Genomic DNA, 13,417 nt, shown 5'->3' on the forward strand with positions numbered 1-13,417 from the left:
ACCCTTCCATCTATCATATAAGGGGTTGGAAACCTCAAGAAAAAAATAGCACTTCTTCAAAATCTATATCCTTATATCTATGGATTTGCCTTTAAGAACCACATTTGTCCACCAGATACCCATGTCTCACCAACTTTGATTGCCATCTGCTCCGATCTAAAAAGATCGCCATTCTATTGCTCCCAGGTGCTTTACTCACCCCACATTGTGTCTCCACAAATGCCAGTTCCAAAAGTAAACTCCAGGAAATTCATGGCTGCATCTTCTAGCCCAGTTCCAGGTTCTAAGTCAACATCCCATAGCTAATGTCCAATCTTCCTACCTGAGTTGACAAAGCCTCTTTCTTTATTCTCAGGCTTCACATGCACAATAGCACATTACTAACTCGTGCTTTTTGCACTCTACTTCATTTTTTTTTCTAATGTGTTTTTTTTAATCCTCACCCGAGGATATGTAGTTGCTTTTTTTATTGATTTTAAGAAAAACAGGAAGGGAGAAAGAGGAAGAAACATCAATGTGAGACAGGAACATCGATCAGTTGCCTCCCGTACATGGCCCAACAGGGATTGAACCCACATCCTAAACTCTGCTTCTTAAACAGCTTCCAGTAAGCATTCCCTTTCTCTAGGGCCCCATGTGTTGTCCAGAGATGTCATTTCATATTCAAAGGCATCTACTGTAACTATGGGTGTCTAATTCATATTTTTTGAGTAATACTTTAATATACTACAGGTACTTATTTTGGACTTCTAATTCCTATTTAATTATGTAGTCATTTCTATTATGGAATAGTTACTATCTAAATTATCAGTAATTCAAAGAACTAGAATGTCTTTTCTAATTCCCTTCCAACCCTCTGCTCCATAGCATTCTAGAATAATACTCCACATATAGAATAGCACTTGCTAAAGTGTGCTGGCTTACTCATTAGAAGAAATATATAATTATAAATATCAAAGCCATTACAAGTTTTAAAACTGGAGATGGGGGAGGAACCAAGATGGCGGCACAGGTAAACACCTGTACTTGCTTCCTCCCACAACCACATCAAAATTACAACTAAAATACAGAACTACTATTATTCAGAACCACGGGAAAGCTGGCTGAGTGGAAGTACTACAATTAGAGAAGTAAAAATGAAAGCGCATTGAGACCGGTGGGAGGTACGGAGGCTGGTCCGGCACCCGGATGTGCCGCTTTTTTAATCGGGAGGGAGATCGCCTCTGCAGAGGCCACCTGGAGGAGCAAGGCCTCGTCTGGGAACTTCTAAACCCGATACAAAGAGGAGGAATCTGCAGATCTCTCTGTAGCTCCTGCTGGGTGGCCCCGGGCAATGGCTGACTTTGCACCTCCTAGGACAGTGATGGCGAACCTTTTGAGCTCGGCGTGTCAGCATTTTGAAAAACCCTAACTTAACTCTGGTGCCACGTCACATATAGAAATTTTTTGATATCTGCAACCATAGTAAAACAAAGACTTATATTTTTGATCTTTATTTTATATATTTAAATGCCATTTAACAAAGAAAAATCAACCAAAAAAATGAGTGCGCGTGTCACCTCTGACACACGTGTCATAGGTTCACCATCACTGTCCTAGGAGATCTAAGAGCCAGTGTACCCAGTGGTCAGTGTGAGACCATACCAGATTACAACTCTTCACATCCATAAGTGACATACTCAAGGGACAGACTCAATGAACACCAAAGCCCCACTGAAGCAAGTCCTGCTCCATAAGGGTGTCTCTTGCACAGCAGCTCTCTCACTATAGTCTCAGCTGATCCCCACAGCCAATTGGCCTGGAGGCCAATTCCTCCCAGTGATACCAACAGCAATTAAGGCTCAACTACAACAAGACTGTGCACACAGCCCACAAAAGGGTACACCAAGAGTGTCCACCTCAGGTGACTGGGGAGGCTGAGCCACTGGGCACAACAGGACACCTACAACATAAGGCCACTCTATCAATTCAAGGAGACTTAGCAGCTACCCAATACATAGAAATAAATAAATAAATAAATAAATAAATAAATAAATAAATAAATTAAATTTAAAAAAATACATAGAAAGAAACACAGGGAAACAGCCAAAAGGCAAAGACAAAGAAACATGTCACAAATGAAATAAATGGAAGAAAGCAAACTACTGGATACAGAGTTCAAAACAACAGTTATAAGATTACTCAAGAATCTTCTAAAAACCTCCAAGGAACTTAGTGAGACCTTCAAAGATCTTAGTGAGAATGCCCAAAAAAAAAAAAAAATGGAAAAGGACCAGTCAAAAATTAAGCATACACTGACTGAAATAAAGAATAATATACAGGGATTCAACAGTAGACTAGAGGATCCCAAGAATCAAGTCAATGATTCGAAATACAAGGAAGCAAAAATACCCAACCAGAATAGCAAAAAGAAAAAAGAATCCAAAAATATGAAGACAGTGTAAGGAGCCTCTGAGACAGCTTCAAGCGTACCAACATCTGAACTATGGGGGTGCCAGAAAAAGAGAGAGAGCAAGATACTGAAAACCTATTTGAAGAAATAATGACAGAAAACTTCCCCTACCTGGTGAAAGAAATAGACTTACAAGTCCAGGAAGTGCAGAGAACCCCAAACTAGAGGAATCCAAAGTGGACCACACCAAGACACATCATAATTAAAATGCCAAGGGCAAAAGACAAAGAAGGAATCTTAAAATCAGCAAGAAAAAAACAGCTAGTTACCTACAAGGGAGTACCCATATTACTGTCAGCTGATTTCTCAAAAGAAACTATGCAGGGCAGAAGAGAGTGGCAAGAAATATTCAAAGTGATGAATAGCAAGAACTACAACCAAGAATACTCTACCCAACAAAGCTATCATTTAGAATTGAAGGTCAGATAAAGAGCTTCACAGACAAGAAAAAGCTAAAGGAGTTCATCACCACCAAACCAGTATTATATGAAATGCTGAAGGGTATTCTCTAAGAAGAGGAAGAAGAAGAAAAAGGTAAAGATAAAACATTATGAACAAAGTAATAACAAATACATATCTATCAACAAGTGAATCTAAAAATCAAATGAATAAAAAATCTGATGAACAGAATAAACTGGTGAACGGAATAGAATCAGGGGCATGGAAATGGAACAGAATGATGATTCTCAGAGGGAGGGGTTGTGGGGGGTGCGGGAAGAGATTAGACAATGATCTTATAGGCATGTATGCAGTACGTATGGACACAGACAATAGGGTGGCAAGGACCTGGGGTGAGGTGGGAACCAGATGGAGAGGAGCTATGGGGGGGAAAAAAGAGGGACATATGTAATAATCTCAACAATAAAGATTTAAAAAAAAGTACAGTCCTGAAAAGTGAAAAAAACAAACAAAAACCTGGAGATGGAAGTGACAACTTACAATTACCCCAATCCTATATAATAAAGAGGTAATATACAAATTGACCATCACACCCTCACACAAGACAGCCGACCCCATGTGGTCAAAGATGGCCGTCCCCATGTAGTCACAAGATGGCTGGCAAGGGAGGGCAGTTAGGGGCGACCAGGCCAGTAGAGGAGGGTAGTTGGGGGTGACCAGACCAGCAGAGGAGGGCAGTTGGGGGTGACCAGGCCTGCAGGGGAGGGAGTGCAGTTGGGGGGGACCAGGCCAGAGGGAGTGCAGTTGGGGGCCATTGGGCCGGCAGGGGAGCAGTTAGGTGTCGATCAGGCTGGCAGGCAGAATCGGTTAGGGGCAATTAGGCAGGCAGGCAGGCGAGTGGTTGGGAGCCAGCAGTCCCGGATTGTGAGAGGGATGGCCAACTGATGACAGTCGGAAATCCCCTGAGGGGTCCCAGATTGGAGAGGGTGCAGGCTGGGCTGAGGGACACCCCTCCCCCAGTGCACAAATTTCGTGCACTGGGCCTCTAGTTATTTCAGAAAATGAAGGAAATAGTTACACCACTCTTGTAACAGCTCTAAGTGCAGTATTAAATTTCACATTGAAAGTGGGATATTTAAAAAAAGTTGTATATTTATGCATTATAAGGATAAAAAATGTTTCTGGATTTTTTTTGTTGTTGTTTTTAATCCTCACCTGGGGATATTTTTTCCATTGATTTTTAGAGAATGTGGAAGTGGAGGGGACAGAGAAGAGAGAGAGAGACATCCATGAGAGAGAGAGACATCAATTGGTTGCCTCCCACATGCACCCCGGGGTCGAGGATGGAACCAGCAATTGAGGTACATGCGCTTGACTGGGAATTGAATCCAAGACCCTTTGGTGCTCAGGCCAAAGTTTTAACTACTTAGCAATACTGGCTAGAGCAATGTTTGTGTTTTTAATAAGACCACATTTTAGCACCTTGAGGCAACATAGGCACAGGTAATTAATTACTTGCCAAATCAGAAAGAACAGCTAGAAGCAGATGCATAATCACAGAAACCATTTCATTCTTGCTCCTTAATTGTTTGGGCAGATATTGGAGTCAAGTGCAACCTGACAAAAAGTAATGAATAAATAAACAGCAATTCTAGACATCTGATCAGATGGGAGGAATAAATATTCAGGGCTACAAGATAAATATTCAAATGATAAAACTTTCTGTGAGTTCCTCCCTCACTAAACCACTTTTGTGACTGCTCATGGTGGGTTAATCGATGGAGAAACCCAAAGTTGCCACATGAAGACTTTGTGGTCAGGGGACCTATTCCATTAGAGGTCCATTACACACCTGCCAACCCTTGGGACTGTCCCTTAAAGGAGCCAGAACACTCCCCGCCACAGTGCTGGGGACATCCTGACATCTTCCGCCTCAGAATCTGTTTCTACGGCTCCTGAATGAGCTGTCCATTCTTTCTAGAGAATATGTAAATTCCTTAAAACAAGTTCTAATTAAGTTTTAACTAGGGGCCACAGCTGCCTCTTAGAAGGACTTTGCCTCCCTAGTTTTGTGCATCTCAGCATTTAGTTCTCTGTAGTTAGTTCATCTTTTCCAGTTTCATGTACTAGTAGTTCTAGATCAGGGTATCTCATTGTTACCCCAAGTATTGTCTGCAGATCCTATGTTAGTCATCAACAATCTTTGAATCTCTAAAATACTATTCATGGGATAAATTCAACTTTTAATCACATATATAGCATAAAAATTCTATAAAGAGAAAAAAAGGAAACGGTATTAAGTTTAGTTACCCACTCCAAAATCTTTCTGGCCATTTGAACTACCAAAAGACTTGTTAACCCAAACATAAAATGATCTAAATCTTAACAGGACACTCTGGATCTTGCGAGTGAATTAAATCCAATGGTTAAAGTTTTGTCATAACTAAAACAGGTCCTCAAATAACATCATTCATTCAATGTTATTTTGTTATAACACTGATGAGGAAAAAATACTGATTCCCATCAGGGCTACTGTCTGTGTAGAGTTGATATTTTCTCCCTATTTTTCGTGGGTTTTCTCCTTGCCTTCCAGTTTCCTCCCACATCCCAAAGATGTGCCTGCTTGGTTAGCTGACGTGTCTACATTGTCCCAGTCTGAGGGAGTGTGAGTATAGGTGTGAGTGACGGGTCACAATGGAAGGGCGTCTTGTCCAGGGTGGGTCCCACCTTGTGCACTAAGCTGCTGAGACCCAGAACTAGAATAAGTGGGATGGAAAATCACTGCCTCATTTTTTATTCATCTTTCTTAAATGGGTATATAGCTCACCTTGATTTCAGTATTGGAAGAGTTTGGGGTCTTTATTTAGAAGTCTGGTGATGTTTTTATGACCAAAAATATGCCATAGAAATGTAAATGTAACACTTGTTTCTATCAATTAGCCTCGGGTGAAACTGGTTTCATGAAACGTCGCTTCTCTTAAAATCACAGTTCCCAAGAACCTATCAACGTTAGGTTCTTGACTATACTTGGGCATTAGAAGAATTTCAGAATAAGAAAACTGTGCTATCTTATCATTAAAGAGAGGCTCCCTTACTGCTTTAGTTCATATTCCATTTATTATCACAGAAACTAAATGCTGGGGGACAGGGGATTTACTAATGAGATTGCTTAAAATGTATTTAAATGTAAAACCAATATTGCCACCTAGTGGTCAACTGGGTCACCTACAAAACAGGCTGATCAAGGACAATAACATTAGGTATATGCACACAAACTAATAAATAAGCACAGAATAAAGTGCAAGAAAAGTTTAACTATTTCCGGTGAACAAAGTTGTTCTCTATATTTTAGAGGCTGAGAAAAACGCATCAGTGACAATACAGTTGCTGATGTTGTGTTTGGCGTCCTAGTGCCCTGGGGGATACAGGGAGGAGCAGAGGGATCGCCCTTCCTTCTGACTCTGAGGGCAGGACAGTGCCCTAGAGGACCAAGGACACACAGGGCGCCCACGTTGGGGCCTCAAATGAGCACCAAGTTTACCAGTAGGACATGGAAGAAAGCTCATGGAAGAAAGTTCATCAAAATAACAGTGATAACAACATGCAGCCACAGGCTACAACCTTGAGGATGGACGGGCCTGAAGGCCATTATGCTGAGTGAAAGAAGCCAATCATGAGAAGTGTATGATTCTATTTATAAGAGGTCCCTAGAGAAGTCAGATCCATAGAGACAGAAAGGATGGTAGGTGCTGGGGCTGAAGAAGGGGGACAGAGTTTCAGGTGGGAAGGTTAAAAAGTTCTGGAAATGGGTTGCACAACGTAAAGGTACTTTACACTATAATATTGTATACTTAAAAATGATTAAGATGGCTAATGTTATGTTGTATGTTTTTTTAATCATAATTAAAAATAACAACAGTAACAGTGGCACCAGCAACAAGAAAACAGTGGGTGGGACACCTGCTGATGTGAGGGCATAGGCCAGGGGTCCTCAAACTATGGCCCGCGGGCCACATGCAAATACAAATATTGTATTTGTTCCCGTTTTGGTTTTTTACTTCAAAATAAGATATGTGCCAGAGCGCATAGGAATTTGTTCATAGTTTGTTTTTTTTAAACTATAGTCCGGCCTTCCAACGGTCTGAGGGACAGTGAACTGGCCCCCTGTTCAAAAGTTTGAGGGCCCCTGGCATAGGCAGTAGTCCACACAGACAGCCCAGTCACATGGACAGACCCTCCCACCAGTCCTCCCTGGGGACAGAACTGTGTGCAAGGCTCAGGTTCTCTGACGTAACATGAGGCACCTTCTCTCTGTATCCAGAGAGGGCTGCTTATGTCCTGACCAGCCCCAGGATGTGGGTTCCCCAGAGTCCCCCAGGGTCCCACTCTTCCTTGGTTCCAGCTTTCAGTCACTACCTATGAATGCTGCTAACTCCCAAACCAGCCATCTTGGGCCAAAACCTTCCTCCTGAGCTTCAAACAAATATGTAGCTCCTAGCCACTGATAACCTCTACCTCAGATTTCATCTACAAAACCTTAGTCATCTGCACCCCGTAACCTGCAAATCGATCAGCCTCAGCCTCAGATGGTGGCCCCACCCCACCCCACCTCAGTCCTAGTTCGATGCCTGTCCTGACTTCTCCTTCAGCCTCACATGGGCCCAATCTCCTCCAATTCTGGCCCCACGTTCACCCCTGCCATCCCTCACGTCAGTCCAGTGCTCCTTAAACTGCCTGTGTCGAAGGAGGGTCTGTGCTCCCACTTTGGGCAGCATTGCCCTGGATGAGTCCAAGGGCCTTAGGATTAGGCTCCCACTCCACTCTTGGCTCTCTTAAAGCTGCCCTCCTCACAGCCACCAGTGAGAGTTTTAAAATGAAAATCTGAGTGGGTCAACACCCTAGGCCCGTGGTCGGCAAACCGCGGCTCGCGAGCCACATACGGCTCTTTGGCCCCTTTGGTGTGGCTCTTCCACAAAATACCACGTGGGGGTGCGCAAATACAGTGTGATTGAAACTTCGTGGACCATGCGCAGAAGTCGGTATTTTGTGGAAGAGCCACACTGAAGGGGCCAAAGAGCCGCATGTGGCTCGCAAGCCGCGGTTTGCCGAGCTGCAGTTTGCCGACCACAGCCCTCGGCACTCTCCCTAACAGTAATTCTCAACAGGGAATACTGTTAGTACAGGGACTAGGAGTTGCTCCTATACCTAGTGCCAGGAGGACATCAAAGAAATCTCTCAGAGTGCCAGTAAAGCCCCAAGAAAGGCCTGGATCCACAAGGACACACAGCACATCCATGGCCAGGCTCCGAGCTCCCTGCCAGGCCAGCTGCCTACATGCCCACCTCCCCCTTTACACCCACCCAGGGCAACAGGCAAGGTCCTCACACACCACGCTCCTGCTTCTCACCTGGCTGCCTTTACCTGGCTGCCCACCTAGAAAGCCCTCCCCCTCCCACCTTCTCCCAACCTACCTACCACCGATTTTTTTATTTAATACTAGAGGCCCGGTGCATGAAATTCGTGCATGGGGGGTGGGGGTCTCTAGGCTCACCAATCTGGGACCCCTCGGGGGATGTCCGACTGCCACAGGGGTTGGGCCTAAACTGGCAGTCGGGCATCCCTCTCACAATCCGGGACCGCTGGCTCCTGACCACTCGCCTGCCTGCCTGCCTGAGTGCCCCTAACCGCTTCTGTCTGCCAGCCTGATTGCCACCTAACCGCTCCCCTGACAGCCTGATTGACGCCTAACTGCTCCCCTGCTGGCCTGATCACCCCCAACTGCCCTCCCCTGCCGGCCTGATTGCCCACGCAGCACGGAGCCACAGGACCCCCAGGCCTCACCGTGCAGAGCGGCCACCGGGCCCTGCCTCCGCTGTGCGTGCGGCCATCTTGTGGTGGTCATCTTTGTGGCAGCCATCTTGTGACAATGTTGCACACGAGGACGCAAGGACCACCTAGGCTTTTATTAGTATAGATGAGTTCTCAGATCCTCTTAACAAATTTAGGCTGTTGGCTGAAAGGACAATTTTGTAATTCGGATCTCTGGAGCTTATCCATCTGATTTAACTAAAACTTTATGCCTACTGATAACTCCTCATTCCCCCTCCCAGCCACGGCCCCTGGTAAAAGCCTTCCGTCTTTGATTCTGTGGATTTGACTATTTTAGATACCACATATAAGCAGAACCATGTCTTTCTGTGTCTGCACTGCCACTCTGCTCTAAAATTGCCCATTTATGAACCCGTCTCCTCTGCTGGACTGTGGGTTCTTCCAGTACAAGGACATTGGCTTACTGATCCTTGAACACCCAGTACTTTGCCCACAAGACTGAATAAGTGAATGAGAGGTTCACAGATAAATTCCTCCATAGACTAGGCAGGTCCCTGACATGTAAATGAAATCCAGATTGAGCAGAGATGTCAATTTGTCTGAGTCTTCACTCCTACCTTCTTCTGTTTGGTGAGTAGAATCCCTTAAGTTTGTCTGGATCCAAGGCCACCCAACTAGACATGAACTTTCCCAGCCAAGGTATATGCAGGTGATTACGTTCTGGACAACGGTTTGTCAGGTCACATCCTCAGAAGAAAGCCGCTGGCCCTCCACACACTGGCACGCAGATGCAATGGTGGGGAGTCAGCTTCCATCGTGCAGATGAGGACACCTTAGCCCATGACAAAGTAGAGACGGAGGACCTTGGAGAAGAGCTGCCTGCTGCTGGCCCACCCATAGCTGCACTGTTTGGGAGGGGACGTAAATCTCCAACTTCCTTAATAAGTCATTGTTCTGGTGTATGTGTGAATGAATTTTCTGGTTCTTTTCCATATTATCTCTCCAAGATTCACTTAATTGTGAGATCGTATTTTCCCAGCACCTCATCCCTGATTACTGAGCTTGGGGTAACTGCTACAGCTCAATGGAGCTACATTCTTTAATACTTGCTGGGATCCGGGCTACTGGCCACCTTCATCCCCATAGTAACCTCCTTTGTCCACTCCACTAGGGCTCCATAGAGCAAGAGGAAGATGCCCAATCAGTCAAGAGGGCAGCACGTCTGCCTTTCTGATGAAATCATAACAGGTTTATAGAAGAAAATCTCTAAAAGCTGCATTTCCAGACAAAGAATTTCAAACTCATCAAGCTGCTCCTAGCTCCAATCACAAAAACAAACAAACAAACAAAAGCAGGCAATTGTTTCTTCCCCCTTAGAAGGTGTGATGCTCAAAGCAGAGGAGCCAAGGACCTGTCCTTGCAAGGATGTGGAGAGGCTGGATAAATTTTATATGTAAACCATTTCAAGATAAAGCACAATAAAGCTTAATCTCAGCCTTCAGTCTCACTAACGTGGCTAATTTTTCCACTGCTATGTCCAACCCTCTATTTCCCAACCCCCACCAACAGAAGGACAGCAATCCATCAAACATACATCTCCTGTCAGAGTTCTTCTGCAGACAAGAACTTCTGCCTTTTTTTAATCCTCACCCTAGGATATTTTTTCCATTGATTTCTAGAGAGAGTGGAAGAGAGGGAGAGCGAGAGAAACATCCATGTGAGAGAGACACATCAATTGGTTGCCTCCCACAAGTGCCCCTACTGGGGCTGGGGAACCTGCAACTAAGGTACACGTGAGTCGAACCCGAGGTCTACGGGCCTGAGGTCTGTAGGCCAACGCTCAAACCACTGAGCCAAACCGGCCAGGGTTAAACACTTCTGTAGTATTTCTGTAGCATGGAGTAGCAGGCATGGAGGAATTTTTTTCCACTTGGCCAAAGAGGAAAACACCCATATGGCAGCACAAGAAAGCAGATTTTCCTTTGCCCCAAACCTCCAGCATTAAATTCAGTTTTAAACTTTATCAAACTTTATTTTAAACTTTATCAAAATGTACCTGTATATGTCAATCTTTCTCTCCATAATCCTTCTCAGAAAATACATTATAATCAAATCAAAAGTTCAATTAATAATATCTAATTAAAAACAGATTAAGATACTCACAGAGGAAACATCACATTGAGGTTAATGTAAATGTTATTTCAATATGATAATTTCCTTAGAACTTGCTACCAAAATTTTGAACATTAATTATCTCTACTATTGTAAGCTCTGCTTTAAAAAAGTCGCCAAAACCGGTTTGGCTCAGTGCATAGAGCGTCGGCCTGCGGACTGAAAGGTCCCAGGTTCGATTCTGGCCAAGGGCATGTACCTGGGTTGCGGGCACATCCCCAGTGGGAAATGTGAAGGAGGCAGCTGGTCGATGTTTCTCTCTCATCGATGTTTCTAACTCTCTATCTCTCTCCCTTCCTCTCTGTAAAAAATCAATAAAATATATTTAAAAATAAATAAATAAATAAAAATAAAAATAAAAAAGTTATTTCTTCTTTGTATCATACTTTATTACAAAACCACAATAGTCATATACAATTATATAATTCTCCTAAATTAGAAAATATATATAATAATTTAGACTATGATGCTTTGAGCATTAGCAATTAACTAGCACATTTTAAACCATAAATAGTCAATATTAAATAAGCAAAACAAGTCAGAAGAGTTATTCTCATCTAAATAAAATTGATTCTCTACAAACCAAGAGCTTTGGAAAACATAAACATATCAATAAATAAATAATTAGCAGACATCCTAAGCTATTTTGACATACCTGGGTAAGATCTGCAGCTTGCTGCAAGATGCTTTTTCTTAACTCTTCTGCTCTTTTTACATGAAAAGAATTACTTTGACTCTGGATGACAAACACAATTCCTTTCAAATCTAGAACCAAAAAAGAAAAAAGTTTTCAGGTATTTGTTTTTTGACAACTGAAATGATCTTGAAAACAAGTTTAAACTCTCTGTCCCCACCCCCCACCCCCAACCCCTGCTACAAGATAAGCCTGCAGGAAATAAACTCTTAAAAGGAAAACTCAATTTATATATAATTCTAGTGATAAAATATCTTTTGAAATTAATCTCCAATATTTCTTTCCCAGAAGTTAGCAAGTAAATAAGCTCACTGTACTGGACCAAGCCTATGGTAACCAACTATGGATTTGTCCTGCCTCTGTCAAAAAGAATGACTGTAAACACAGGGAAGTGTGAAAACGTCTAGAACACTACCTCCCTAGAAGCTGAAAAATCTTGTTTGCAAGTAGCCTTTTAATAACTCACACATAATCCTACACGGTGCTGTTACCTGTTATGGGTTGAATTACGTCCCCAAACTTCTTAGATTGAAGTCCTAACCCCCAGGATCTGAGAATGTGACCTTATTTGGAACTTTGTCTTTACAGAGATCAAGTTAAAGTGTGGCCTTGATCCAATACATTTGGTGTCCTTATAGAACAGTGGTTCTCAACCTTCTGGCCCTTTAAATACAGTTCCTCATGTTGTGACCCAACCATAAAATTATTTTTGTTGCTACTTAATAACTGTAATGTTGCTACTGTTATGAATCATAATGTAAATATCTGATATGGCTCTAACTGGTTTGGCTCAGTGGATAGAGCGTCGGCCTGCGGACTCAAGGGTCCCAGGTTCGATTCTGGTCAAGGGCATGTACCGTGGTTTCGGGTACATCCCCAGTGAGGGGTGTGCAGGAGGCAGCTGATTGATGTTTCTCTCTCATCGATGTTTCTAACTCTCTATTCCTCTCCCTTGCTCTCTGTAAAAAATCAATAAAATATCTTTTTTAAAATATAAATAAATAAATATCTGATATGCAGGATAGTCTTAGGCGACCCCTGTGAAAGGGTCGTTCGACCGGCAAAGGGGTCGCGACCCACAGGTTGAGAACTGCTGTTATAGAACGAGGAACTGTGGACACAGGCACAGAGAGAAAAGCTGATGTGAAGACATAAGAAGAAGACGGCCATCTACAAGCCAAGGAAAGCGTCCTTGAAAGACACCAACCTTGCTGACACCTTGATTTTGCACTTTCAGCCTCCAGAACCATGAGACAAAATTCTGTTGTTTGAATCATATAATTGGTGGCACTTCGTTTCTACAGCCCTAGCAAAGTAACACACTACCTCAAGACTGTTCTGGCTGGCCCTACAAGGTGACATTCAATGGTGACTGCATATGTCCCATGAGTTTACAAATAAATAACTCAGTCACCCCAGCCCTATCTCACAAGCCAGAACTGCGTGTTCTCTCCAGGAAAACAGCCACAGTTCCACAGAAGCAAGCTTTAGCAAAAAACTGTTGCATGTAGCAAAAAAAGCTCACCTATGACAACACGGGCAGAATGTGCCAACCCCCTAAAGACTCACTGGAAGGTGGCTGGCTTTTCTACAAAGGCCAGCAGGGCAGAACCCCTGGAATGACATGCCCACCCGACCAGAAGGACTATCAAAGGCCATCCTGAGCAGACATGGTGGTTCAGGCCCCACCGTGGAGAAGCACATTGGCCTCCCCCTATTCTGAGCTTGTAATAAAGAAGCAAATAGAAACTGCCGCTGTGTCAGCACCCTGCCACCAGACAGCGGTGTCGGCAGAAGGCAGACTGTCGCATAAATTGTAGCCTACAGCCAGGTTTACAGCAAATGAATGTGGGGACCATCCTCCCCTATAA

The 13,417-nt window shown here is 43.6% G+C and overlaps 1 protein-coding gene across 2 annotated transcripts in view; it reads right to left on the minus strand.

The window, feature by feature from the left end:
* The window catches only part of B3GLCT (beta 3-glucosyltransferase), a 128,300-nt gene that overhangs the window by 75,051 nt on the left and 39,832 nt on the right, over positions 1-13,417 (minus strand). For both annotated transcript variants that reach the window (XM_070409380.1, XM_070409381.1), the window contains exon 4: positions 11,508-11,617. In XM_070409380.1, the coding sequence (XP_070265481.1) occupies positions 11,508-11,617 (110 nt within the window). The remainder of the gene's footprint in view (positions 1-11,507; positions 11,618-13,417) is intronic.

The sequence above is a fragment of the Myotis yumanensis genome, unplaced genomic scaffold (assembly GCF_028538775.1).
Source record: "Myotis yumanensis isolate MYYU_CA2020_CCGP unplaced genomic scaffold, mMyoYum1.0.hap1 SCAF_3, whole genome shotgun sequence".
NCBI lineage: Eukaryota > Metazoa > Chordata > Mammalia > Chiroptera > Vespertilionidae > Myotis > Myotis yumanensis.